We start from the raw sequence: 27869 nt of genomic DNA, 5'->3' as shown, positions 1-27869 counted from the left end.
ATAATTGGTAGAGACGGCATCAAGTATAAGAAAAACAATATTGTGATGTCTTCGGCCAAGTTAAACACACAAGACTTAAAAGCATGTATCATCTACTGAAAAAGCAACATTTTATCTCAATCTGAGATGATCTGCATTTTCTAATGGTATTTAAGTTTTATACGTTGTTGCATTAATTTCGATCAGAAGTTTGAAAAACATTTATAGTTTCTTACATTCATCCAGTACTTCCTTTATCTATTTTACTTATTAGTAGCTTTATTGGCCAAGTAGCCAACTGGCAAATTTGACTCTGACACCTTCTTTAAATGCGGTTTTTCCAGTAATCCTGTCCTCCCTGAGTTTGAAATTTTTCGTTGCTTCTTCAATACTCCATTGTTCTTCAACTAAAACCTCCGCTGTAATCAATCAAGTGTTTTATATTTTTACTAATGCAGGTCTAGCCGGAGTCAATTTCAGATCTTAATGATAAGGACGCCACATGTGATTCTTGGGTTAATTTTGTCATTATTCTTATCATCATTTAGATTAGTGAGAAGCTAGACAATAGTTGCAATAGGTGCAATAGACTTTATGACAATTTATTAATGTTTATCACATATTTATTCATGTTGAATGAATACTTTCAAACAGAAGAGTCAATACTCATAATAAAGAAAAATCAGAATCAATAAGTTTACCTTCATCAGGTCCGCGGATCACTACTTTTCCGAAATTACGCTACATGTTGGCCTTCGACCCCTTTACCGTTTTAATTCTGCGCAAAGATTGCAAAGCATTTTCTCAAATCGTATGCCATGCTATCAACGCAACTTGATTCCTTATGCAGAGAAAACAGAGGAAAACTTTTACTGATTTTCCCTTATAATTGAGAACTATTCACCAAAGTGAAAGTGGCTAGTGGGAGAAATTTACCTCGTCGCTTCGAGGCTCGATAAATATCCACCGAGGCGAATAATTGTTTTAGTAAAATAAAATGCTAAAATACTGAGATAAAATAACACAAAAAGATGATTGTAACTCACCCATTCCTACAACAATTACGAAATTTTCGGGCGCAAATCCCGCGCGAGTTGCTCGGCGGTGAATAGCAAAGGAATATCCAGAGTTTGAGTAGCAAATCAGAGCGCACCCTCAACGCTATCCACTCTTTTAGTATATACTTATAGTCTTTAGCAGCCCTCTCTTCCCCACAACCCGTAATGGAATCTCTTCTTTTCTATGCGGCAGTTTCTAAGCTACAGCGAGAACATCCTTTCGCAGATGCATAACTGGTTGACACTTGTTTCACTGTCTGACTTTGTATTATCTACACAATACAAACCGTACAACTGAATAACATAGGGTTTCCCTCTAAAAGTTTTTATACACTTCTGCCGCGAGTTTAAGGGGATCTATGCCATCGTAATGTTCATTAGCGTGGAGGCAAAATGCGAAACCACTGGAAGATTCTGATTCTGAAATGAACGCTTTACTATTTTCTTGAAAAGAACTCCCTTTACTGATCCACTATTTTCGCTGCCACTATCTACTAAAACAATACTGATCTTGTGATCATGGTTTAAATCCTAAATAATATTTATTGAAAAATCACGGGATCTATCCTTTAAGTACTAAATATCACAACAGAAAGGAGACGGTAGATAGCTGTTGCCATGATGCATGCCAAATACCGCGAAGGGAATACAGCTGGGGTATTCTAAACCCATGTGCACTTTCTTATTGACACCTCTTAGTGACAGGAAATTCGATTGTGTTATTCAAAGCCGTGATTTTCGAGAGAATCGAGCTTTAAAGCAACCGGAGAAACTTTCGCCATCGCCGATGATATGCCCGGATCTTAAACGATAATTTCGAACCTTGTACCTAGGGGTATTTCGGTCAGTTTTCAAGACGAAGGGGAGGGGGGGAAGGGAGGCAAAAGAAACCTTCAAACCACACCTCTCAAAAACGACTGCCGATTGGTACCTTTCTTGCGTGACATTTCATTAGTTTAATTCGTTCAATTATGCATTAGCCTTTGCTATTTAGATGACCCCAACTCCCTCACTATCTAGGTTTTAGAGTAGCTATTTTTTTCTTATTTAGAGGGAGGTTTTAAAATTCTTGTCTGCATATTTCCAATTTGTATTTGTTGTAGGCTGAACCGAGTTGAAATCGCAAGTCTCCCTACTAAAATATGACTGCTTACGATTTGATGAAAATGTGTCCGTCAAGAACATTTAATGGTTTGTAAAAAAAAATAATGATTACATGAATAGAAACGAGTCTTAAAATAGGACAAAGTACAAAATAGTACTGAGCCCTCTAGACAAATATATTTTGTCCATTGTCAAGAAATTGTATTGTAATTCTTCCAGCCCTAAATAAACCAAAACAACACAAAAAAAAACGAAAACCTAACAAACATAGAAATTAAATACAACTTGTGCCTTACGCTTTGTTTCGTAAATCTGACTCTGAAATGAAGTGGAGGCATTTCTCATGCTATAATTTTCTTTTTGATGTTGTGTGAAGAAGCTGACTACGCGTCCATGAGAACAGAATGGACATAGGAAACACCTCATATCTAATAGATTTCACTCATAATAACACCACACGTAGTCTATCATCAAGGTTTGCTGGCTCTAAAAAGCTTAGATTTAGGTCATGCCATCCGTATCGATATCCCTTTCCTTTCGGTATAATAATCTCAATCACAGAAGAGCGGCAGTGGAGAAACATTAGGAGGCCTTGATACGGTAAAATGTAAAATCTAGTGAGGCAATGATTAAAATTTAGATGGTGCTAGACGAGGAAATTGTCATCTATACCGTAAAGAGAATTTTAATGCAAGGTTGGCTAGCTGTAAAACAGCCTGAAGAGACCCGAACCTGAAGAGACCCGAAAAAAAGAGGTACTTTGTGTAGATTCAACGAGATATCTAATATGTTCAGGCGAATTCGTTTGCAGCATAAATGGCACCAAATACGCTTGTTGCACATATCATGCGTTTATTGTACCGGTCGCAACAAGCCGAATGTCTCAAAAATCGCTTCAGGTTTTTGTGCGTTTTTATCAGAGCAATCAAAGGACTCCAAGCATGTTTAAGGTGTTTCTCTTTAACGATCCCCTCTGTTCTGAGTTCTTCTCCTAAATTAGCGGCTTCTAATCGAGGGCGGCATTAAACGGAGTAAAATTTGCAATCCGTTCAATTACTTGATGGTTGAATCAGTTGCTACCAGATCCGTCAAAGTGGAAGATAACTACCGGTTTCAAAGAATGTCGGCAATGACAGGTAGCCCACAGTCTTTCAAAACGTCATAAAGATCTCCAACAGTTATGAGATATTTTTTTGCAGCGAAAGTCAAAACTTCCAACACTTGGTTCATCGTGCGCTTGTCCAAAAAACGTATCTCCGCAGGGGTCAGTCCCAGTTTCTCAGCAAATAGCTCCCAATCGTCTCGACCTACAAAAATAAGCATCGAAGTATGTTCAAAACATATTGCTATCTGCCCTCGACCTTTTCCCTTGCAAATTTCTGCTCAATATTTTAAAACACCTGGCTAATGTTTCCGATGCGAGAACATTACTGAACATTTTGTTTTCGTTAAGCACTTTTTTTTCGCATAAGACAGATTAGTCATTAAAAAAAGCAACACAAAGGTGAGTGCGACTTTTCGTTTATCTCTGCTCTATTTCTCACCCCTCTCCCGTCCTGCCCTGTCCTTTTTTATGACTTTTCCTTTTCTTTCTTTTTCAGTTTTAACGAAACCATCTTAATTGTAACTAATATGAACAAAATCATTTAAGTGAACGATAGGTCCACTAGATCCAATAAAGAGACGTTGCTCACAGGCTCCTCAGTGGGGAGGATATCTTCCATCCAGAGAAGGTGGAAGGGTATGGGAATTATTTCCGGGAATATGAAGATAGTGGTGAGGAGAGTGTAAATGCATGAGTGAGTGAGGGTAAATAAGTCAGTAGAAGAGAGAGGGAAACGAAGGAAAGAGGGAAGGAAAAGGAGTTTTATTTAAATGCTTATGATTTGAAACACTTATTATTATTATTATTATTATATAAAAATATCTTAATTCTTTGCTACAAAGCCTCACCGCTGAGAGTAACTGTCAGCTCTTTTAGCTGAGTCTTTGGAATATCTTGAACAAGGAGTGTGTCGCGTAGCATTGGACCTGGAATAAAGAACAGCAGTATATATGAAAAGTACATTTCAAATGCAGATCGCGGGCTGGTGGTCTGAAACTAAACTTAGAGGGTCTCAGTGGAGTTATCAGTTGGCCGTGAATCAGCCGTAAGGTGGAGAATTGGCCGCTCTTAACCGGTTACAAGAGATAATAACCTGTTTATTTTCTCTTGCCTTTAATAATTAAAAAAGGTTAACCTTAAAATATGTTTATTTTACCGAAGCGGAAAAAAGTTAACTGTTAGCCGTAAATTTTTTTCCGAAATTTTAATAGTAAGCCGTAAAGGTCATCACCCCATCGACACCCTCAACTTACAGATGTGCGTTTAACTTTGCTCAGCAGTTTTGAAAGTTTTGGTTGAAATTTCAAGTGGCGAAGTTATTTCTCTGTATTACATGCAAAACGAAATCAGAACCGTTTTCTGGATATGTTCTATCCAATTTTCGTTCAGAATGAAGAATGAACGACTTTTTCAGGCTTTTCTTGTGTCTTAATTCCGTACGAAAACGCGTTTCAGAACCACTCACCATTCCAGCTTGCTTACCTGCTGTCCCTGCTGGCATGATTTCTCTTAAATACTTAACAACATCAGTCCTGCCACGATCTTTAGCGTTCCTCGTGAGGCAACGGATCCATTTCTCAGTTTCAGGTTTCGGATCTTCCAGTGAGGCATCATCAAGTTGTAGATTGTGAAGCAATTTATCTATAACCTCTTTTGGGGGGTCCGATGTTAACTGGAGAGATTCGCTAACTTTGTGAGGCAAAACAAGAGATTCGTATCCATTCCCTAAAATATCGAAAAACAACGACAGCGATAAACAAAATGTGCCTCAAAAAAAAAAAGGTAAAAGGTAATGACCAAAAAAGGTAATGAACATGAGAGAAAAAGGGGCAACCTGATACAGAAATGGAAGGAAAACTATGAATGATCGGCAACGGGGGTAACGCACCCTGCACTCAACTTAAACTAAGCAACGAGGGTATTGCACGTTACACTCAACTTAAATCAAACAACCAAAATGGTAGAAAGAAAAGCCGAGTTACCTTGTGAAAAAGGGACCAGCGTCCCATCGCTCCCCTGCAATGCATCTCGCCGTGAATAGGCAGGTTCTAGTTGATTTGCAGCGGATGTCTGAATTTGACAATTTCCTGTAGGAGTGTTGCAAACGAAGGTGTTATGGTGAGTAACGATTCTGGACTCTCACTAAGTTAATGAATCATTTTCATGAAAAGCGATGACGTGCGATATTTACGCACGAGCTTGTTTTCACAAAACGAACAAGCAAGGCTTTGCGAGCGGGTGAGTCAGTTTGTTTATTAAATAAAAACTTTCTTGAAATTCAAGGTGATTTATTAAATCGCTTGTACAAGTATCCATGTAGTTCTGAAGGCTTTCTAGGCAACTTACGAAAAGGTGCCTTCAAGTTAAATCAAGGCTTGAAATAATAAAATAAAATGCTGAATTGAATTAACTAAGCTTACAGCATGACAATTTCATAACAACGAATTAGTTTTTCGCAAGTATTCATTCGGTAATATACTGAATAAAAAGGAGGAAAAGCTGAACAAAAATAAGTATTTAGTTTTTCAACGCGGCTGGTTCTTTCTATGTCAAAAGGTGGACTGTCGTCGTCGTCTGAGGAGACAAAAACGCATTTCATCCGTTTATGAGTTTGTTGCTTATGTGCTTCTGCTGAAGACGAGGACGAGTTAAAATTGATGGTGAAAATTGAATGAAATCAGTGGTATGATTTGACAAGTCTCTCCTGATTGGACGAACGCTTTACGCACGTGTAAGAAAGCCATATCGCTGCTCTGATTGCCTACCAGAATTTTTAAGGCGGGTTAAGAAAACGGGGAGTAAATCTCAAGTATGTATATAATAACACACCTTTGAGTGCGCTGAGGATGAAACAATTTTACAACCGAGAAAAGATGAATAGAGACTTACTTTGTGCAAAAGGAACCAGTTTTCCGTCGCTTTCAACGCCTACTTGTGGTTGTAGCTGAACGGATGTTACAGATTTGCAAGGTATCATTGATGTCTCCTCGTTTCCACCTAGGAAAGAATTACAAACAAAAAAATTTTGAGTGATGAAAGTGCTCAACACTGAAAAAAGGAAATAAAAGGAAAGGAAGATAAGTCAAAGATCGTGCTTGTCTAGGCGATGTTCAATGTACTCTGAGATACGGTGTGCTAAGGGTCCACGCTCTGTAATCTGGATCGAGTGGTCCGGGCTCGAGCCCTGCCCGGCTTGTTATGTTGAGAAGGTCAATTTCTCCCCATTGGACTCCCTCCCTCGCCTAAGTATTTATTAGTGCCAGCGAAATGCCGGGGGGAGGGATACCTGTGATGAATCAGTAGCCCATCTAAGATAAGTAGTAACAATATTTACCCTAGAAGTGCTCTACAGTGACGAGCCCTGGCAATTATGAACCACTGAGGTGGAATGGACGTTTAATTTTTATCTGTTGTTCACGCTGGCGCATATTCTCTCGAGAAATTAACCCCATCAGTTCTATCATAATCCTTAGCATCCCTCGTAGAAAAGGATGCATTCAAGCCCCTTGTAAGTAAACAGAAATTATAAAATACGAAAAATGAACAATAATATGAAATGAGCAAAGGTAAAACAAGCAAAAAGGAAGAAACTGACCTTGTGCAAAAGGAACTAGCAACTTGTCACTTTCAACGTCTACACTTAGTCGTTGTAGCTGAAGTGCTGCCACAGCTTCGCTTGGCAACACAGGTGATTTCCTCTGATATCCATCTGAGATACCTATTTCAAAGAAAAAAATTTGATTGGACGATAGGAATCGTTTATGGTAAGCTTAAAATACGAAACTACAGAATAACTGTGGAAAGAAACGTCTCTCATCGTTGAAACAAATCGACTGACACGAAGTGTGTAATCGAGAGATAAAAGTGGTGGCTAACCTTTCCCAAATTGAGGCCCCCCTTCACGTTGATGAGTCGCTATATGCTGTTGATGAAAATAATAAAAAAAGTCGCCAATATGGGCTCTTATGGGTGAATTGAGCCGTTTTCATTCGTTCCCATTCATTTCGGCGAAATCAGTGCGAACGAATGAAAACGAATAATTGCCCAATCAGCCAGTCGTGTATCCAGAGGGGAGCGTGATACTCCGTAAAAAGGCCAGGCTTAATGTGACCTGACATCAAATGACCTTCAAAAAAGACTCAGGCAAATCTCCTCGGCATAAAGGCAAAAAGGGCTTCGAGAAACACTTTCAATTACTTAAAAATTTTTATAAAAGTCCAGATCACATTGCGTTCACACGTAAAAGCAGCAAATATTTGCTATTCGCCGTTTAACATATTATAAGGTAACCACGTAAAAATTATCGATCATGGCAATGCTAAGGGGGATATTTTGGTATCTCTTGATGGTTTTGGCAAGGCAATCTAAGTTATACTGACATAAATATTTTAGAAAGAAAGAACGTTATAATCACCAACAATTCAACAATTCTCTCTGTTTTTGTAAAATATTATAGATGCATTACCATACACGATCAGTTCTCTCTTTGCTTGTATTTAGAATTGCCGAGAATTTGACAACGAATGATAGTAATAATCTTACTGCCCAAACGTACCAGCTAATCAAGTGTGTTACTAAATCATGCCAGGAAAAAACCTTTTTCTTACCTTTTCCTTACTAGAAGAAATCCAAGGAGCAAACTGTTCGGCATGAATCCTGTTATCCAAAGCAGTTACAGAGTTGGTACACACGGCCTGCTTTTCATTGCTTAAATCTGACTCTGGAATGAAATGAAGGCATTCCTCTTGCTTACAACTTTCCTCGTGATGTTGTGGGCAGAAGCTTGCCACGCGTCCATAGGAACAAACAGGACAAAGGTAACTCACTTCGCATCTGATGTTCTTCACCCAGAAGAATTTTTTCCACACCCGATCAATGATCGAGGTTAGCTGGTTACGAAAAGCTCGAATTGAGTCCACGTCGACCACATCAGTTGCAATTTTTACACTGAGGACAACCACCTCAATTGTGGAAGAGTGGCAAAGGAGAACCAGGGAGAGACCTTGATTCGGAAAGATGTGGAATCTGGCAAAATTTTTATAGGTTTTGGGCAGATCCACGCCGGGAAATTCCTTTCTACACCACTGAAAAAATTCCAGCACAAATCGGGGAAATAAGCCAGGCGGGACCCGACCTGTATCAAATTTGAGAAAAAGAGAGGGGAGTTGGGCAGAGTCTACTAGATCACTTATCTGCTTTGGTGGAAGTGTTTGCAACATCGATGGCACCAAGTAATGTTTGTTGCACAAGTCATCTGATGATGGCCAAGAACACATCAAGCTGAATTTTTCCATAATCGCAATAAGACTTCCGTGGGTTTTTTTCTGAGGAACCAAAGAGTTCCAAACATGTTTGAGGAGGTTTTCTTCCAAGATTCCTTTTTTCTCCAGTTTTTCCCAAAGACGAGCAAAGTGTCTCTCTTCGTGATAGGCCCTGACAGTTATTACATTCTTGAACACGTCAATCAACCACTGAATATCCAAAGTAACTAACTCACTCAATTCTGGAGAGTCGTCAAAATGAACCAAAACTCGCAGATCGTGCAAAAAGGTAAGCACTGTCTGTACTTCGTTGTCGTTAATGTTACAAATCTTCGAAGCGATTTTTTTCGCTGTCGAGAGGGAGATGAACTTGTGATCCTTTTCCTTAAGGACGCGAAATGCCTTTTCGTATTTCAACCACTTGATCGGAATAGCCTCGGTTACGTGTGGTAACTCTTTAGAAACGTCATGTACGTCCTTTCTTAAGCGCATGATTTCTTTACATTCGGATTCAGTGCCTGACTTTGTGTTATCGACACAAAACACGTCAAACAAGTGGGCACCATATGGCTTGTTCCTTAAGTCGCCAAATATTTCATTGGCTAGTTCAAATGGATTACGATCGCAATAGGGCTGATCAGCATGTGTGCACACCAAAAAAACGGCAGGAAATTTCTTCAATGACACTAAATTTTCGCGGTCCACTTGTTGGCAATCACTCCCTAAGGCAGCCAAAGAACTCATCCAAAAGTCTAAGTAATCTAAGTTCGTTTTCAGATTACATTTATCTTCAATTTTTCTATAAACTCCCTGCTTCACTAATGATGTGGCTTTGTCTCTTGGATTTCTGCTCAAGTCATAGACCAAAAAGTAGATTGCTCTTCTTGTGAGAAAGAGGGGGTGCGTCACGTAATACACTGACTGTCCAGCGAAGTCCCATATCATTGAATAGATGTCTTCTTTATCATCTTCCCAGTTGTCTCGAAAGAGCTGGGGAAGTAACTTCGCAACATCGTCGAAATCTGGCAATTTTTCCAGCGTGGTGGTAAGCAAATCTTCATCTGGTTCTAATTCTGTAGGACTTCGTACTTCCCTCGTTGGTAGATGCGGTTCATCGTTGGTGGTATTGGTTTTTGCTGGTTTTCTAGATGATTCTAGAAGGTCTGCATAACTTGGAATCTCATGGGGTTCACTTTTCTCTGGGGCGTCAAATACTTCAAAATCATAGCCAGCTGACTCGGCTGAACTTGTTCTTTTGACTTCAGCAATTTTTTCATGCGTCGTCAATTTGTCTGCAACCCACCGTGCTGCATTATGCTCAAATGAAATAACTGTAGTATCAGTGTTGGTGTCCTCGTCTTTTTCTCCTGTCTTCCATACTTCAGTGGTTACTTTAAAATGATAACGATCGATCTCAATTCCCAATGTGCTATCTTCATCAGGGTTGAAGCAAATCCCCTTCAAGGACTTCTTCACGCTGGTTTTACCAGACCGATCTTGTCCAACTATCATCAGAGGCACTCTCTTGACGCAAGCCTGACCATCGGCTAAAGCATTTAAGTAGGTTGCCAAAGCTAGAGGACCTCGAGCACGAATCGCTGGAGGAACTGCAACAAACGGAAATGATACTCGTAGTTTAGTTATGCAATGTGAACCCGCCAACTTATTAAAACAATCTATTTCCAAGCTGTACTTTTATAACCATTAATGAAATTGAGATGTTAGGAGCGATATAATAAAAGTGCAAAGAAGCCCACGAGAAACCACAACGGGTTGAAATAATAGGCTCCTTCTAACTCATACTAGCTCATACTTATTTACGACAAAATAACTGGCAAGGTACAAAAAAAAACAGACTTAATCAAAACCGTTTTTAATATACTTATGTGTATCAGATAACTGGGTTCAAAAGCAGTGAAAGAGGTTAAAAAAACAACAGAAACAACAACAAGATGGATTTATGTCAAAAGGAATAGTTTCAGTTCAGGCGTTTTAGAGCTAAGAATACATACACATTTGGTACCTTTGGAAAACAGAAACCTTTCTTGGATTTGTCCTATTTGTACATTGAGGTGTACACTGTCTATTGCAGATTATAGATATATAACGTTAGGTATACTTGATTTTTGAAATATTGCCTCAGTGTGAGCATCGATGCACTCCTCAACATTATTCAAATAATTTTTCACAATATGATCACAACTGCATGCCATGGCAATGCTCACTTTGCGTCCCCCGAGATTCTCAGGCAAGCAATGCCTTGGGAAAAAGCCCCCATTGTTTAAATGTAATTCTTCTATTCCTCGTTCCATTAGCCATAGATTCCTCTTTATAACGAAGCACGTCTATGTGTCACTTTCAGTTCCACCTCATTTAGACATACTGAAAATTTACAACAATCCCATCGCCCATGCCTTGATGTCCGTGGCTTTTCATCAATTTTACCTTTTCTTTCTACTCCATTGCTCTTTAAGGCAGCAACAACAAAGCATTGAACTTCCTTGACAAACTCGAGAAACTCTGGTAGCTTTCTCACTAAATTCTCTGGTTGCCACTGCCCACCACTGAGCAGCTTGTCCCACTCTTCGCAATGTAGGTGTACATCAGTCTACCAAAAAAAGAAGTGGAAAGAAATCGTAATATAACCTTGATTTGAGTTGGGGTTGTGGTAATCAAGCCATGCCTATAATAGGGTATGAGGGTAGAGATTCAAAGTTGTCAAAATATTTCAGGAGTGAATCAAGAGAGTATGGCAAAAATTATGGAAATCATTAATTACGGGGAAAAATGAAGCAGAGTCTATACCGATTCTCTGAATGTTCCATCTTTCACATCAGCGCTCCAAGATTTTTCTCTAGACAGGATGACACTGAAACCGGGTTTAGACGTGTACACATTTCGTTTGGCAAGCCGCATGTGAGTCAAATGAAATCCCCTAGGCATCTCCTTCTCAGGGAGTCGTAGGCCAAACGGGTCATCATCGGTAAAAGTCAGCCCAGAGAGATATCTTGCTAACATACGTATTACTTCTTCTTCGGGCGCATAATCTACCTTGTTGGCCCTTCCTGTTAAAATATTCACCGAGCAAGAAATTTTTTAAGAGGCTAATCAATCTTTTATTTTCCATCAGCAGGCCGTCTTTTGAGACCTTTTCGAACAAAATCGCAGAGGTCATGATGTCACGATCATTCTGATTCCTAAACCCTGACTGTTGTACTTAAATAAGGACAAAAAATGTATTTAAAAGAGTATATTTATGTTTTAAATTTTGTGGTAATGTAAACAAACTGCTAAAATGTATCTCCCAACATATCTGGTGAGTGGAAAGAAAAAAAACTGCATATTCGTTTTTTAAATACGTAATTGAAGAAAATTGACTTTCTCTGAGATGAAATAAAATGTGCAAAGCTCGGATCAATTAGAGTCTTTATTTTTCTTGATTCAGTGTGGATTCCAAGAATGCAAGGTATTTTAGAATGAGTGAGTTGCAAGTAATCGGATCCTTGCGTTTGAGCACAGATTTCTGGGATCGCCACGGGGCAAACATTGTAACTCGCTAGAAAGGAACGCATGGCGAAAGGTTGTTGGACGTCCAAAAAAGCGATTTTGACGACATATTATGGTTTTTTCGCCGCAATTTTATTTATTAATGGATGAAGATAATGTTGATACGAGCCTGTTTTCACACTTGTTAACGTATTTAATAGACAAATTACGACGTTTGAAAATATATCTCCTCAAAGGAAAGATGTCGTTGTCAGCGGAGGTGAAAATTATTTTACCGAACTGTTGCATTCTGAAAGGATGAAATAGGCGATGAAAAAAATGAGGAAATCCCAAGGTAAAGAGATATTTTGTTTGAGAAAAATCCAAAGGTCTTATGAGCCGCAACTTTTCTTCTCGAACTCCTTGAAGGATCTTGTCAGGAAAAGCAAGTTCATGGGAACTCCGACAGAAACTGTGGACATATCATCAGTTGTGCATCGCTCCTTAAGAGACCAATTTGTGTCACTCATCGCCGCAGAAGAAAGGGTTCAGTTTTGAGCCGATTATCAATGCTGATTCGTTCAAATTGTTCACAACAAAGAAATAGTGTAGGTGTTTTATCACTATAATGTACCACATTATGCACGCCATTTCAATCTCCTGCTGCCTCGAGGTAGCTTTTGTAGCGCTCTTTTGTATTACCAAGCCATGTAAAAAGCTAGAAGTAGACTTAAAACGTGTCTAAACAACTGAAAAAGCTTTGTTGAGTTATTCCTTGGCAAAGAAAAACTTAAACTTCCCTCGTATCGGCACTACCCAAATCTCTCGTTTTTTTTGGTACGTCGGAACAACCTTTCGCCATACATTTCCTTCTAGTGAGTTGCAGTGTTTGCCCGTGGCGATCCCAGAAATCTGTGCAAAACTCATTCATTAGTAAACTCATTCATTAGTAAAAGATGATTTATAGACTTAACATTTTTTTAATGTAATTACGCAACGAAAATACCTTCATGTTTGTTGATTATGAGTCTACAATCAAACTCGCACCCGGGAAACAAAATATTGGCTCGCAAATATCTCCGTGATGGGAGAACCACCCAGCCTCGACTTCGTGACCGCGTGGATTCATCGGTAAAGTGAATCTCTTCCATAATGTTCCTGACGAAAGTGGCTGGGGATGGGATATCTTCCAGCTTCTCCTTAGCATCCTTATTTTCTACCCAGACCTGAACAGAATGTATGAAAAGCTTTTGGAAAATCATTCTTTAAACTAATAATTGATTCTTTAAGCTTTCCCATTCGAAATGGTTTGTTTTATAGTTGCTGTGGCTCAATAAGTAGATATTTAACATTAATGGACATATGATAATATAATTAAGTTAACTTACTCCAAGGTTTTATCGTTTTGACATGAGGCAACCTGGTTTAGTCAGTGCTTATTCAAAATTATTAAGGCCAGTTATGTTCACAAAGTTTAGCCGTTGTTTAACAAAACTGCATTCTAAGCCATCTTCAAAGTAGCCGAATCTTTTATCTGAACATTTACATTTGTGAACAGTGTAAAGAGAGCCGAAAGCTAATAGTAAAACGGGACTTTTATTCGATGAAATCAACGTTCCCTCAGTAAGAGAATCCCTGAGGCCCGCTGCTTCCGTATAACCGCAGTTTGGGTTAGACCTATTGTAAAAAACCGGCCCTTTAAGGTTTGGTTCAGCTTTCTTTTGATGCTCTTACTGTGCAGAGAAACATCTTCTACACTACCCATAATGTTCAACGATAGGAAGACCTTAGTTCATTCGACTTTTCGAATGAATTGCTTTATCAGTAGCATCATATGAGCCACCGATTTTGTAGGAAATTAGCCAGGCTTGTTAATAAATTTGAGCGAGCCACCGCCCATGTAATCAGACCCTTGAAAGTTAACTTACCTTGCATCTCAGTTGATGACTACATGGAGTAACGAATGTTAAGTCAAATCTCGCGGAGTAATCACGATATTCTTTCTCTGTATTTTGATAGAAATATTTCTTGAATAAATCTGCTATGAAATCCACGCCTTCTTGAAATGCAACCTTCCAATAATTTCCATCGGCAGAATATTCTAACCTTGTTGTTGCATCATCTATACTCCACTCTCCTGATGGGAAAAAGAGCTTATTTGAGCTTAGTTTGTATTTTTAATAATCACAAATTTGAACATATTGGTTTCGAATGCTTGGATATGTAAGGAGAAAGAAATGTACTGCGTTTTATTAGTTAATAATGATGATCATAAAAATAACAATTATTCTATACTTAAATATCGCTAAGCGCTTGACAATAACATCACACTTTATTACATCCATTTCAAGTGAAACCACTGGTGATCCTTGCCAATCTGATTGTCAGCGCGATTTGTTTATGAATCACACCATTTTATGCTCTTGATTGCATCTTTCTCTGCAAATGATATAACTCAATTAAAACGCAACAACAATCAGATGCAGGGCTTGTTTAAAGAAACCAATCCAAACTGTGGGAAAATGAGAGAAAACTTTGCAACTTTTTAAAAACCAACTCAAAACTGGATCAATTAAATAAAGACCAAAACAACCTGCGCTCGAGGGACTAAATTTGGCGATTTCAAAGAAGATGTAATAAAGTGGTAATTAAACTTTGTGTCGTGCAATTGTGGTCTGAAATCACCCTTGTAATTTCCGATGAAACTCGCCCGGAATTATACGATTGCAATACGCAGTAAAATGTGACCTTCATATACCAATAAAAAAAAGGAAAACATAGACAAAAGTGAAATGTGAGTAAAATTATCAAAAAGAACTTTTATAAAATAGCATTACAAAAGCGCGCCCTTTGATTGGTTAATTTGCTCGCTCCATTTGCGCGCAGGTTGTATGCTGACGTCAGTTAGTTGTTGTTGTTTTTTTTTCTAAACGAAACGAAAGAAGTGTAAGAGTCGCACGAGGCGAGAGAGAATGATAAATTTAATATCGTTTTATGATCAAGTCACTAATTCTCATGAAAAAAAAAGTGCGATAAAGCGAGCCGATAAAAAGAGATAAACCGATAAAAAAAGAGCCGGAAAGAAAATGAAATATCGGCCGAAAAGGCGAAGCTGTTACTAACTTATCGTTGAAAGCAATAACACGAAGAAACTTAGCAGAAATTGTAAAGAAAACGAGCTGAAAAAGAAATATGTAAGATGAAGGCACAAATTACAAAGTGCTACTAAAGAATACTTCAACAAGGACGCAGAAAACGCGATTTTTGTGGCCAAATAGTCCTACCACTACGATTGCGACCTGATGATCTGTACGGAAAGTTTTTTTTAAGTTTCTAAGCCTAGGAAGCAGTTTTGATAAGTTCTGGAGGCTTTTTAGTGAAATAGAGGTCAGGTGTAGAGTTTCAAGAGGTGAAATTTATTTCAATTATTAGAACTTAGTTCTTAATTCTTTAATAACATAATTAGACCACACCACGACAAAAGCGGCAACATCCAGCCGTGTGCACTGATGAGGCCCTATCAGGGGTCATCGGAATACAGGATATTTGGGTAAAAATTATAGGGATACGGGATATTTAAAAAAAGATTCTGGAATATCGAAGATCGAAGTTCCAATAACAAAATAAGTTTATTAGTCAATATAGAAGGTGCAAATAATGCTTTCAAATGCGATTTTTTACATTTTGCCATCAAATATTGTCAATTTTGGCATTAGGTGCCAATATCCCTTGCGAACTGAATTCCCAGTTTTCTGGGAATTCCTAGGAATTCTCAAAAATTCTTAATTATATACAAGAGATATACATATATGTATACGTTTATAACTTAAAGATCATGGAACTTATTATTCAAACTAAGTTTTAGTAAATCTCTACATTAATATGAATTTTCTCATGAAGCAGCAGTCAATTATGTTAAATGCAAATTGCCAATTAATCCAATGTACTCATATCACAGATTTGCTTTCTAACCTCAAAGGACTCTTGGATTCCATGATCATAAAATATTTTTATTGTGATGCCGTCTCATGATTACAGATGTGAAAAAACCATCAAACATTCGTTAGCTTTTTCTCTGGTACACAACTTCCACATGTGTAATAATAATTACACCGTTATCTACACTTAAGAAACTTTGATAGTTATGAACATAAGTTACTTCCCTACATTACTGGTTGCCTTTGTTAGAGACTTTTTGTTGACATTATTTTTAGCAGAAATTTCATGCCTTAGACAAACAAATTCAACACCTAATTAATCTTTCTTTTTTCATGATTGTTGTTGCTGTTTTTTTTTTTTCAGTTTTTTGCTCTGCTTTCGTAACTGATTGCTGTAATTTGTTTTGCGGTGTTCATTCTTACAACACATTTTTGTAAGAGTTCCAATACTTGTGGGTCATCCACACACTTCGCAAACATTTGGCATGCAGACAAGACAGAGGTAGTCACTGTTCCCTTTGAGAAAAAACACCTTTTAAATGACTTCTTCAATTTACCTCATTTGAAACCCTGATCTGAAAATACTTTTAAAACAAGACTTGTTAGTAGTGAGAAGTAAAAACCGAGTTTCCTTTCAAAACTTAATTTCTTGAATGTCCCAATCACTGGATCTCCCAAAAAAATTACTTCTTTTTATTTTTAGTGCAAAATACAAGTCCCTCTTTATATACAAATGAAAAGTGCAAGTCACACTTCAATAATAACAGCTCTAAAGTTTACTTGTTGTTCTTCTCTGTCCATCAGCTATCAACAAAATTGTTTTATATCTCGGACAGTGCATAACCATTTGTGGACCAGAGTTCCAACGCACCTCTGTAATCGCATATAGTTGCTTCTGTATCTTGTACAAATGCTTCTCCTTTATGAGACGGACTTTACTGTGTTGTCACCACTGCTTTAAGTTCAGCGGAAACGACTGACTGAGGAATCGAATGTTGGAACGTGTTGCTAAACGCTTGCTACGGTCAAGCTTTGTTGATTTAGGTACTGGCACACTGGGATCATCTATGTATCTCTTATACTTCCTAATGTGGTATCCTTCTTCTATAAAAATGAGTGTAAAAGACAATTTGCAATCGCATTCAAAACTGTGATTGGCTTGTGTTATTTCTCACCTTTGCCATTAACACAACTCAAGTGGGTTTCGAGTCTTTGTTTCCTCGACAACTTTCAGCCACAAATCGCGCATTTGTAGTACGATCGATTCTTGTCGATTATTTCTACATAGAGTGAGCTCACATCATTATTTATATAACCGTCAGAACATGGGTGCAAGGTATCCATCGTCCAGAAGCAGAGAACCGGTCGGAGAGGTCAGAATAAAATTGTGCGCTTCTCTTGACACTGCTATCGGCAAGTCAGTGGATTCACTATGCTAGCCAGTGACAAGTCCTAAAAGATCCGCGTGATCATGCCCGTGATCGGAAACAAAGAAGACTCCACTTGGCGCTCATCTTTGAATGTAATTTTCATCGGTTGATCGCTTGTTTATTAAGTTATTTCTTTTCTCAACTATTTTGCCAAATATAACATCTCTAAAGATAGGTTTTATTGTGGTCCAATGGGAAAACGAGAACAGCGTGAGTGTTGTAAAAGAAAAGAAAGTCGTTGGCGCCGTGAAGTTAAAAGAAGGGACAACAGTTGACATATTGACTGGTACAAACAAGGGTCGAGTGGCCATTTCTAAAGCTACCATCTTGACAGTTTGTAGTGAGTAAAAATTTTGATATTCGTTACGCGATCAAAATCTTATCAAAGAATAGATATAACGGCTTGAATTAAGCTTACATAATGCTCGGTGCAACTAAAACGGTCACTTACATGCCGCAGTTTCTTAAGCTTATGCTTTACAATGAAATACATCTATCAGTAAGGTTTCAAGACTACTTCAGTCACGTTTGGGAACATTCATGATTCATGATACAATCTGTGATTAAACAAACCTCATTACGTAAAAAATCCCTCCTTGGTAAAAACAAAATAATGTATTCAGCCCTTTTTTTAGTAAAATCTATGAGAGAGATGTACTAACTCTAATATAAAAGTCATTCAATATAACAGAGATTTCCCAATCCCAGTGCACTTTGTTAAATTGAGATTCCAATGAATGCCCTTTTCCTTATAGCTATCTAGGGCCTTGCCTAAGCTTTTAATATACTTATATTTTTTTTTTCATATTCAGGTGTCATGGAGTCCAGATACAAAATGGTCAAGCTTCTTGTAGACAACTTCATTCAAGGCCAACTCACTGTGAGCCCAGGGAAAAAAAGAGAAACAGCAGCTAAGTCTGCAGTTTAGGATAACTTCATTCTAATTTATTGTTACAGTTACTATAAGATTTGAATTGAAAAATCAATTATATTTAAGTGTAATTAACCCCTTCACTCCCAAGAGTGCTAGGTCAAAATTTGAGAAGAAATCTTTGAATTTCAATGTGCAGAATAAACAAAAACAAAGAGTAAAACATGAAAGTGCTGCTTGACAGCTTACATTTGAATGTTCACACACAAGAATTTTGTCCAAATAAGTTACAACCAAATAAAATCAAGTCAAAACCTGTCTCTGGGAGCGCAAGGGTTAATACCATTTGTATCATTATCCAAAATTAAACGATTCATTTTAAGACTATTTTTAGACCGATAGTATTTATTGCAACAAATATAATTTAAGATATTGTATTTTATGGACAAGAATCAACAGATTTTATTAACAATTTGTGTCGAACCAAATTTAATGATCGATTAGAACTATTTTATATGAATAGCTGTAATTGAGGATTAATCCGCATGAAGTTTTCAAGAAAATAAAAATAAATCAAATTCCATCCAAATTCCATCCATTCATCCATCCTACATTTTGATGTTAATAATTAATCAAAAATACTTTACACGTAAACCTTAATTAAGCTTGTAAATAAATTTTATTGAATACTTGAATTTTAGCTGGGATTTTTTAATTTTTTAGTATTTATGTTATATAAGTAGCCTCAAATTTTTGCTTAAAATTCCCAGTATTTCTTAAACATTCCCAGAAATTCCTAGGAATTTTTTAGATTTACAGCTTTTCAGGGAAAGGAATTGGTGCTCTGAGTTGGAATTCCTAGGAATTCCATGTCCTGTTGGCTATAAACTTAGAATTTCTGGAATTTCTTGGAATTTCTAAGTTTTTAGAACCAGAGTTGTTATGATTGGGAACTCTTAGGAATTCCTAGGAATTCCCAGTCCGAATTTACCGTAAAAATGAACACCTTTTATTCCTAGGAATTCCAAAATCCATTTCGCAAAATCCATTTCTCGATCGGTGACTCATTGCTTTGAAGTCACATCATGTGAATGTTACATAAGAGCATGCCATCGATACATATGATGTCTTATTTACACTTAATTTCTATTTGAAATACAAAACACCTCAGGAAAATGTGTTTTTCGTTATCAGGTACCCAACATTTCACGCTCAATGACGTCATCATGGTAACTGGCATTATAGGGATACGAACCAAAAGAATTAACGGGATACGGGATATTATGGGCAAAAATTAATGAGATACGGGATACTCAGACATCCTCAACCCCCCCCCCCCCCCCTCTCCTTAATGGGGCCTCACTGATACAAATACCTTCAAGCTTTTTTGTTTACTCGCGATAAATTTATTACTATTGCCTCAGCTTGAATTTAAACTTCCATGGAGTCCATGTTAAAATCCACAACAAGAGCTTAAAACGCTTAAACTTGGCAAAAACTTATCAAATGAAAGCTGAAATCGCGAACACCACAACGGAATTGCCATAAATCTTGAATGCTCATTCACTTTGCAAGTGATTTTTATTCTCGTATAAACAAGATTTTCAGTAGATTATCGTTAGTTTGTAGCTGTGTATGGTATGTATGTGTGTAAATGTGTATGGTATATTTTAAAACTTGAAACCGGGACACGTTTTCTTATATCCTACCGGTCACTTACCTTCACTAGGTCCGCGGATCACAGCCGATCCAAAATGACACCAAATATCAGCTTCTAAAGGATTATTTGCTTCTTCATGGCCTTTCATTTTACAGAGTGATTCCAACACAGCATCGTGAAGTTTAGACAGATATCGTGAATCGCTCACAGATTTCTGGTAACAAAAGAGTACAAGAGTTACCAGCCCGGCTTACATCGGTATACAACAAAATTGGATGGCAACCATAGTAGATTTGTTTTACCAATCTTCAAATCAATTATGATTACATGAGGATAATGAAGATCTAGCAAAAAATCTAGATTTACAATAGGCTTTTCTTCGACATGGTCTGACTGTCACAACAGCATTGCATTGCTATATTCGGGATGTTCAATGAGGATATTTTCCGTTAATTACTAACGTCAAAAAGGTTTCTGGATGAGGATTTGTAGCTTCATTAGCTTTTTCTTTCGTTAAATTTTAACCCTCACCATTTCAGGCAACACTTCATATTGAGAAAGGGAAACCGCTGACGAGACCAGGAGATTATTTTCAGACTGTATATAAGTTCTCTTTTTAGCACTGACCGTAGATTAATCGAAAAAACATTGAACTGTATATAAATCGAGCTAATTCTCAAAAAGCAAAAGAAGACTTCGACAAGAAAATGGCAAATAAAATGTATTGATCGTTTGATTGATTCCGATAGAAATTGATTTTAAGGAGGCCTTCTTCGCGAGCTGGTTTGATGGTGGATAACGATATGAATTTTTGAGGCTTTAGGTCTCTGGTTTTGTACACCAGATTTTTGCGTACAATCGATTTTCAATATTTACGATTGTGTGATCTCTTTCCTAAACTTACATTTCATTTAGTTGGCGCCATGGAGAAGGAAGGTAATAAAAACGAGATTCCACCACATATCTTTTTTCCATAACAAAACTTAATAATACCCTCAAAGAATGAAAAACACCTAGTCTACATATATTTAATGGCAGGCTGTGCAAAAGTCGCAAAAATGAACTCATTAAGAAGGGTAGAGAACTTAAGCCCGCGATCATCAACCTGCAAGTTCAACTCTCTAACACACTACCATGATAAGTTTACCTCACCCTGTCCAAAATGTTTTATATCAAGCCCATAACATGTCAAGTCATATAACACAAAGTTGTCATTGTTTTTGCCAACGATAAGTATATAAAGGACGACATACCTGTTGGCCTTCTTCACTTGAAGGTCTCAGTCGATACTGCCCTTCTTTTCCAGGGACCAAAACCAACTTCAATTTACAGTTTTCAGAGAGATTCCAGCCATCAATGAAGCCACAGTTATTGTTAAATTCATTTCTCATCCCTCTCAGTTTTGCTGTAGCCTGAAATTGAAGTCTTCTTTAGAAATTGTCTAGATCTTTGTGATCAGGAAAACCCATCTGTAGATGGCAGGATGTCAAAACCTCCCCTTTTCATTACAGACCACAGCATGCAAAGATTCTTTTACCAAGCCAAAAAAACAAGCATCACAAGCCTGGGAGTAAGTGCAGCACGAAAAAGAGAAACTTGATGATATCTTTTGATGAAAGTGAAATATGATCATCGCAGTGAATTTTCCAATTTAAGCAATTGGAAAGAAGAAGCCTGAAAAAAAAAATCAGGGCTTCAACGGGATTCGAACCCGTGACCTCCGCGATACCGGTGCGATGCTCTACCAACTGAGCTATGAAGCCACACATTGGGAGCGAGGTCAATTTATTGAGTTCATATCTTCCCGTGCAGTGAAATGATGTGAAGTTTTTATATGAAATAATTCATATTTGTACTGCGGTTGTAGATGAAAGTGAAATATGATCATCGCAGTGAATTTTCCAATTTAAGCAATTGGAAAGAAGAAGCCTGAAAAAAAAAATCAGGGCTTCAACGGGATTCGAACCCGTGACCTCCGCGATACCGGTGCGATGCTCTACCAACTGAGCTATGAAGCCACACATTGGGAGCGAGGTCAATTTATTGAGTTCATATCTTCCCGTGCAGTGAAATGATGTGAAGTTTTTATATGAAATAATTCATATTTGTACTGCGGTTGTAGATGAAAGTGAAATATGATCATCGCAGTGAATTTTCCAATTTAAGCAATTGGAAAGAAGAAGCCTGAAAAAAATCAGGGCTTCAACGGGATTCGAACCCGTGACCTCCGCGATACCGGTGCGATGCTCTACCAACTGAGCTATGAAGCCACACATTGGGAGCGAGGTCAATTTATTGAGTTCATATCTTCCCGTGCAGTGAAATGATGTGAAGTTTTTATATGAAATAATTCATATTTGTACTGCGGTTGTAGATGAAAGTGAAATATGATCATCGCAGTGAATTTTCCAATTTAAGCAATTGGAAAGAAGAAGCCTGAAAAAAAAAATCAGGGCTTCAACGGGATTCGAACCCGTGACCTCCGCGATACCGGTGCGATGCTCTACCAACTGAGCTATGAAGCCACACATTGGGAGCGAGGTCAATTTATTGAGTTCATATCTTCCCGTGCAGTGAAATGATGTGAAGTTTTTATATGAAATAATTCATATTTGTACTGCGGTTGTAGATGAAAGTGAAATATGATCATCGCAGTGAATTTTCCAATTTAAGCAATTGGAAAGAAGAAGCCTGAAAAAAAAAATCAGGGCTTCAACGGGATTCGAACCCGTTTTTTTTTTTTTTTTTTTTTTTTTTTTTTTTTTCAGGCTTCTTCTTTCCAATTGCTTAAATTGGAAAATTCACTGCGATGATCATATTTCACTTTCATCTACAACCGCAGTACAAATATGAATTATTTCATATAAAAACTTCACATCATTTCACTGCACGGGAAGATATGAACTCAATAAATTGACCTCGCTCCCAATGTGTGGCTTCATAGCTCAGTTGGTAGAGCATCGCACCGGTATCGCGGAGGTCACGGGTTCGAATCCCGTTGAAGCCCTGATTTTTTTTTTCAGGCTTCTTCTTTCCAATTGCTTAAATTGGAAAATTCACTGCGATGATCATATTTCACTTTCATCTACAACCGCAGTACAAATATGAATTATTTCATATAAAAACTTCACATCATTTCACTGCACGGGAAGATATGAACTCAATAAATTGACCTCGCTCCCAATGTGTGGCTTCATAGCTCAGTTGGTAGAGCATCGCACCGGTATCGCGGAGGTCACGGGTTCGAATCCCGTTGAAGCCCTGATTTTTTTTTCAGGCTTCTTCTTTCCAATTGCTTAAATTGGAAAATTCACTGCGATGATCATATTTCACTTTCATCTACAACCGCAGTACAAATATGAATTATTTCATATAAAAACTTCACGATATCTTTTGATGTAAGCAAACGTTTTTATGGATAATACTTTACAACAAAATGCCCATGATGAGACTAAAAACGTACTCATTGCGATATTGCAGAACTGATATTAAAAAACTACTCACAATTCTTATTCCAATAAGCTGTTTAACTTGCATCCTTTGCTTCTTTGTTCCCTTCGTAATACGCACTTCTCCGTCTTTCCGCGTTACTTCTGCTCCTGTTTCGTTGCTTAACTCACGAAGATTAGCTCCATGCCTACCAATTATTAAACCTGTGTATCCGGATGGAATTTCTACTACCTCAATATTATTAATCTCTATCTCCTCCTGTGAAGAAATGGTAGAAGTTTTGAGCTTCCATGCAAATAAAATTGAATTTTAATAAATACAGGGAAAGCTTATAAATCCTGATTGATGCCTGCTAGATGAACGGGTCTTTTTTTTCAATTAAACACTGTAAAAATTCCGTCGTAACCTTCTATGTGATTAGAGCGAGGCTTATCCAAGAGTGGATAGTCTTCAGATGTTTTTTTTAACTTACCACCTTTTCCAGAATGAGTTTCCTTGCTATTTCTCTCTGTTCTGCATCCCCGAATATTATAAATCCTTCCTCGTCTCCATCTGTTGAGGTGATTTTCGCCCTAGAGGTTTGTCTTATCGTATTTAAAACGGCTCCATCCCTTCCAATAACTTGACTTTTGAACTCCCTCGATACTGGCACAAATTCACTCTCCATTGCCAAGACAGCTTACCTCTAATGAGATTCAACTGATCTGAAAATCACAAGTACTCTAATAGGTTGAAAGTTCCTGTAATTTATAATGCTAAGGCAAGCGTGTAGGCCAAGAAAACAATTTACAAACCAACCAATAGGAAAGTAAACTCAACATCGAACATTGAAAATTTACCCTGAACCACAGTAGCCAGCGGAAGAAGATATGTCAAGATACAGTCGACAATTTCAAAATTCAAGCGAATGTGTTTCCACGTAAGTTATATGCCATTTCCGAGTAGAAATTAAGTCAGGGTTTGATAGCATTTTACTTTCTCTTGGAAAGCCAACCATTTCCCTTACTTTGCACCAGGCCGTAAGAAGTCTTAAACAGCTACTGTTCCTAAAAGTAAACAATGTATAGATAAAAACCACCCAGTCGGAGTTTGAGACATTAATCAAGGAAACAAAGCCGGCTAGATCGAAGGACTCAATCTACGCTCCATATGATCTTTATGCTAATATTTCGATTACTCACATAAGAAACACAGGCTTCTCACAATCATCTCATATTTTCTCATTAAGAAGGAATCACTCATATCGGAGAAGAAACTCGTCTATGAGCTTTCGAGAGCTTCCGTGGAAAGCTGATTGCGCAATTACGATATAGGTTCACACGGAGTGAATTACAACATTTCTTTAAGACAACCGATTATCTAATAGCAACTGGTACATTATTCATCTCATAGTCATCAAGTTCGAAGGAATAAAAAAAATCAAACTTTTCGAAAGATCAGGCGCTACGTTACAATCATCCATCTACACTTTACGTATCTCAAATAACAAAGAAAGTCTGACTGTCCATCACTAGAGGAGTTTGATAAAATTAATGCATGCCGGCTGCTACTAATTCATATCAAATAGTGCAATAAAAAATAACCTTGATGTCATACCCACTCGTGTATTTCCCTGTTTAAGTCGATTGGGTTTTGTCCTACTTATTAAAGGCGAAATTGAAATTTTGTGACGAAAAGACGATTATATTTGTGTCTTACCATTGCCTCCGCTGATACGTGTAGTTTCCTCTACAAATCGTCTGTTAAAACAGGCTGGAAGAGCCCGTCTTTCGATCGCTTCTAACCACAACCTTTTGTAAATTAGATTAATTGAAAATAGATTTATTTCGAGCCGAGATGTTTGAGAGAATCGAGCGCGTTGCAACCAGAGGTACTTCCGCTATGGCCGATGTAGTGCTCGGTTAGACAACAATGAGGCCTAGCGATCGCAAGGCATGACGGAACTTTTGCATATTGTTATCACGGAGACTGCTATGTACATGCTTTGGCCTGGATACAAAAATCCCGAAAACTTGCCCAATTTTCAGTCCGGAATAAACATAAATCTCATTTTAGAGAAAGATGTTTTTTCGTCTTGTCTCGAGCGTGGGACAAAGAAAAAGATCTGAATCCCCTTGAGAAATCCAACCTCAGATCTTCGGATTCCGCACTCTGATTCGCTACCATTGAGCCACAGAGACTCCATGGTGAGCACGGCCCATTATGAATTTCATATATGACACGCGTCCTGCATACTGCTAGGATTCGTATGTGTGGTTAGCGTCACGTTCTGTAAATAGAATAAGAAAGATGGTAAGTTTGAGTAGTGACTTTTTATAATCTCAAAAACCTCGAAATTTTCTCAAAAAATTTACCGCAATTTTTTTCTAGAAATGATACCATAATTTGAATAAAACGAGAGATTGCTGTGATGAAATTTCCTGGAAGCCTCTTCAAACTGATTCAGAATTTTTTATTTTTTACTAGACAATGTAAGTGATTCGATAGCTTTCTATCCTTACATATCACTCTTTTAAACAAACAATTGCGACAATAAACAGTTTGCAGAGTTTAACATTTCATGAGCAGTGGATTAAGAACCAAGTAAATTTGTTTTCATGTCATCCGCTGCATTTTCACATTGTCGTCTAAAATCTTTAAAACTTCTAAAAATACTCAAATTTTCTAACGCTCCTAAAAAAAAAAACCGGATTTATGTATCTAGCCCATCTATGCTTTGGGTTATTTTAAATTCACAATAAAAACTTTGTTTTATTTCATGCACTCGAAAACGTTCCGCAACTACGTATTAAGAATTAACGTCCGAACAAAGCATTTCAGGCCATAGTGGCTTAAATAGGCATAGATCCGTCAACGACATCGTCATCATTTATCATATTTCAAGCACGGCCCCCGAAACAACCTCCATCATCCATTATAAACTTACGCAGACTCTAGTGAATATGTGCATCAGGAGCTCTGACTAATTTCCGGCTAAATTTATATGACTTTCGCTTTTGCAGTTTTATTTGATTAGAATTTTCTGCACTGAAGGGAAACAATGACAGAGGATAAAGATGGAGAAAGGATAAGTCAGATGCTGTATGCTTTATGAACCGTTCAGCATCTTTGCTTGATTGGACGTGCTGTCTGATGGTGACTTAGCTGTATATAATTTCCCCTCAACGGTGAAACACTTTCATGCACCCTCTTATAATTGGGACTCTTAGCTCACAATTATGCCTGTTGCAACAGCATAACTTGGCCAAACATCCTAAATTCCTGCTTTAACGACCAGCAACTCACAAAAGTCCCGAATACCCCCATTTAAGATTTTGAATAACAGGTTGCTTATCAAGACCCTTCCTGCGTTTAGATAAAACCACACACGATGGGTTGGGGAAGGTGGAGGGGAGAGATGCAGAGCCTGTCTTAAATCTTGCATAATCCAGTTAAGGTGGCTTTTTGTTCTGTGATCTTTGTCGCCCTATGATGCTCAAATTCGAATCCCTAAACTCGAACTAGGTAATGAAGAGTTACTTTCCCGTATTTTTTGGTTTAACACACTTAAGTGTATCTTACGTATATCCCACGCAGATGCGTTTTCGAGTCTTGGCTTGAGAAGGGTATAGACACTGAGTGTACCAGGAATTCATGCGGCAACCGACAATACGCGACTCTATACTTTATTCCTTTAAAACCACGATAATTTCTTCACTGTCGACATTACATTTGTAATTTATATGTGCAGATCCGCTATGAGGCCAATTAAGTAAAGAAATGTTACCGCCTCATTCGATTGGTGTTGCTTCATAGAGAAAGGTTATCTGCAATTTCTGTCTTCCATTTGTACTGCTTCCCATCATTCCAAATACTATCCGGAAAGCGTTGCATAGAAACAACATCATTGAATCAAAATCTTCGCAAAATTGCATGGGCCTTTGAAGGGGGACATTGGAAGTTCACGACTAACCGCATTTATTTCTCATGTTTTGTGGATGCTGTTAAAAAAAGGAACTCAGAATCAAATAAGCTAGTGCAACGTTTCTTATAAACACTGTGATTCGCTCTTAATGATATTTCCTATTAAAGTTTATTGGACTGCGCATGTCGACGTGCCAAAGACCATACCATAAACGTAGGACAGTTAGAATTCCATAAGTACATGTACGAAATGTAGTCTAATTAGTTTTTCATTGTCAAATCAAGGAAGGAAAGTGACCAAAATTAGCTAGGTATAGACTATACGATAAGCTTTTAAGCTTATCTTATACTTAAAACCGTTACACGCATTTTGAGAACTATTCACCAAAGTGGAAGTAGCTAGTGTGGGGAATAAATATCCACCGCTAGTCATCGACACCGAGGTGAATAGTTGTTATAGTATATGCTGAAAGAGTGAGATAAAATAAAGCAAAAACATAATTATAAATCACCCATTCCTACAACAATTACGAAATTTTCGGGCGCAAATCCCGCGCGAGTTGCTCGCAAAGGAATATCCAGAATTTCAGTAGCAAATCAGAGCGCATCTTCAACGCTATCCAC

At 37.8% G+C, this 27869-nt stretch overlaps 1 protein-coding gene across 1 annotated transcript; it reads right to left on the bottom strand.

Annotated features, from left to right (window-relative positions):
• Positions 1-2199: 2199 nt before the first annotated feature.
• On the bottom strand, positions 2200-25230 carry LOC131784188 (uncharacterized). Its single transcript, XM_066159906.1, has 17 exons — positions 25041-25230; positions 23815-24046; positions 23397-23600; positions 21146-21304; positions 19953-20106; positions 13922-14130; positions 13000-13219; positions 11313-11572; positions 10953-11115; positions 7854-10114; positions 7123-7168; positions 6842-6964; positions 6136-6243; positions 5229-5333; positions 4729-4971; positions 4095-4172; positions 2200-3448 (listed from the first exon to the last, which is right to left on the bottom strand). The coding sequence occupies exons 2-17, from the start codon at positions 24007-24009 to the stop codon at positions 3255-3257; spliced, it is 4722 nt and encodes a 1573-aa protein (XP_066016003.1). The 5' UTR covers positions 24010-24046; positions 25041-25230; the 3' UTR covers positions 2200-3254.
• Positions 25231-27869: the final 2639 nt, after the last annotated feature.

This window comes from Pocillopora verrucosa, chromosome 13 (assembly GCF_036669915.1).
Source record: "Pocillopora verrucosa isolate sample1 chromosome 13, ASM3666991v2, whole genome shotgun sequence".
NCBI classification, from domain to species: domain Eukaryota; kingdom Metazoa; phylum Cnidaria; class Anthozoa; order Scleractinia; family Pocilloporidae; genus Pocillopora; species Pocillopora verrucosa.
The sequence above is the reverse complement of the archived record's forward strand: the minus strand, read 5'-3'. Positions and strand labels throughout refer to the sequence as shown.

Bases quoted from the DNA above. Each gene is read 5' to 3' on its own strand.
- LOC131784188 (XM_066159906.1), bottom strand. From the start codon at position 24,009: ATGGAGAGTGAATTTGTGCCAGTATCGAGGGAGTTCAAAAGTCAAGTT. The intron at 14,131-19,952 runs GTAAGTGACCGG...TTTTCCCATCAG, and splicing joins GATCCGCGGACCTAGTGAAG to GAGAGTGGAGTATAGATGAT. The intron at 7,169-7,853 runs GTAAGAAAAAGG...TTTCATCAACAG, and splicing joins TTTCTTCTAGTAAGGAAAAG to CATATAGCGACTCATCAACG.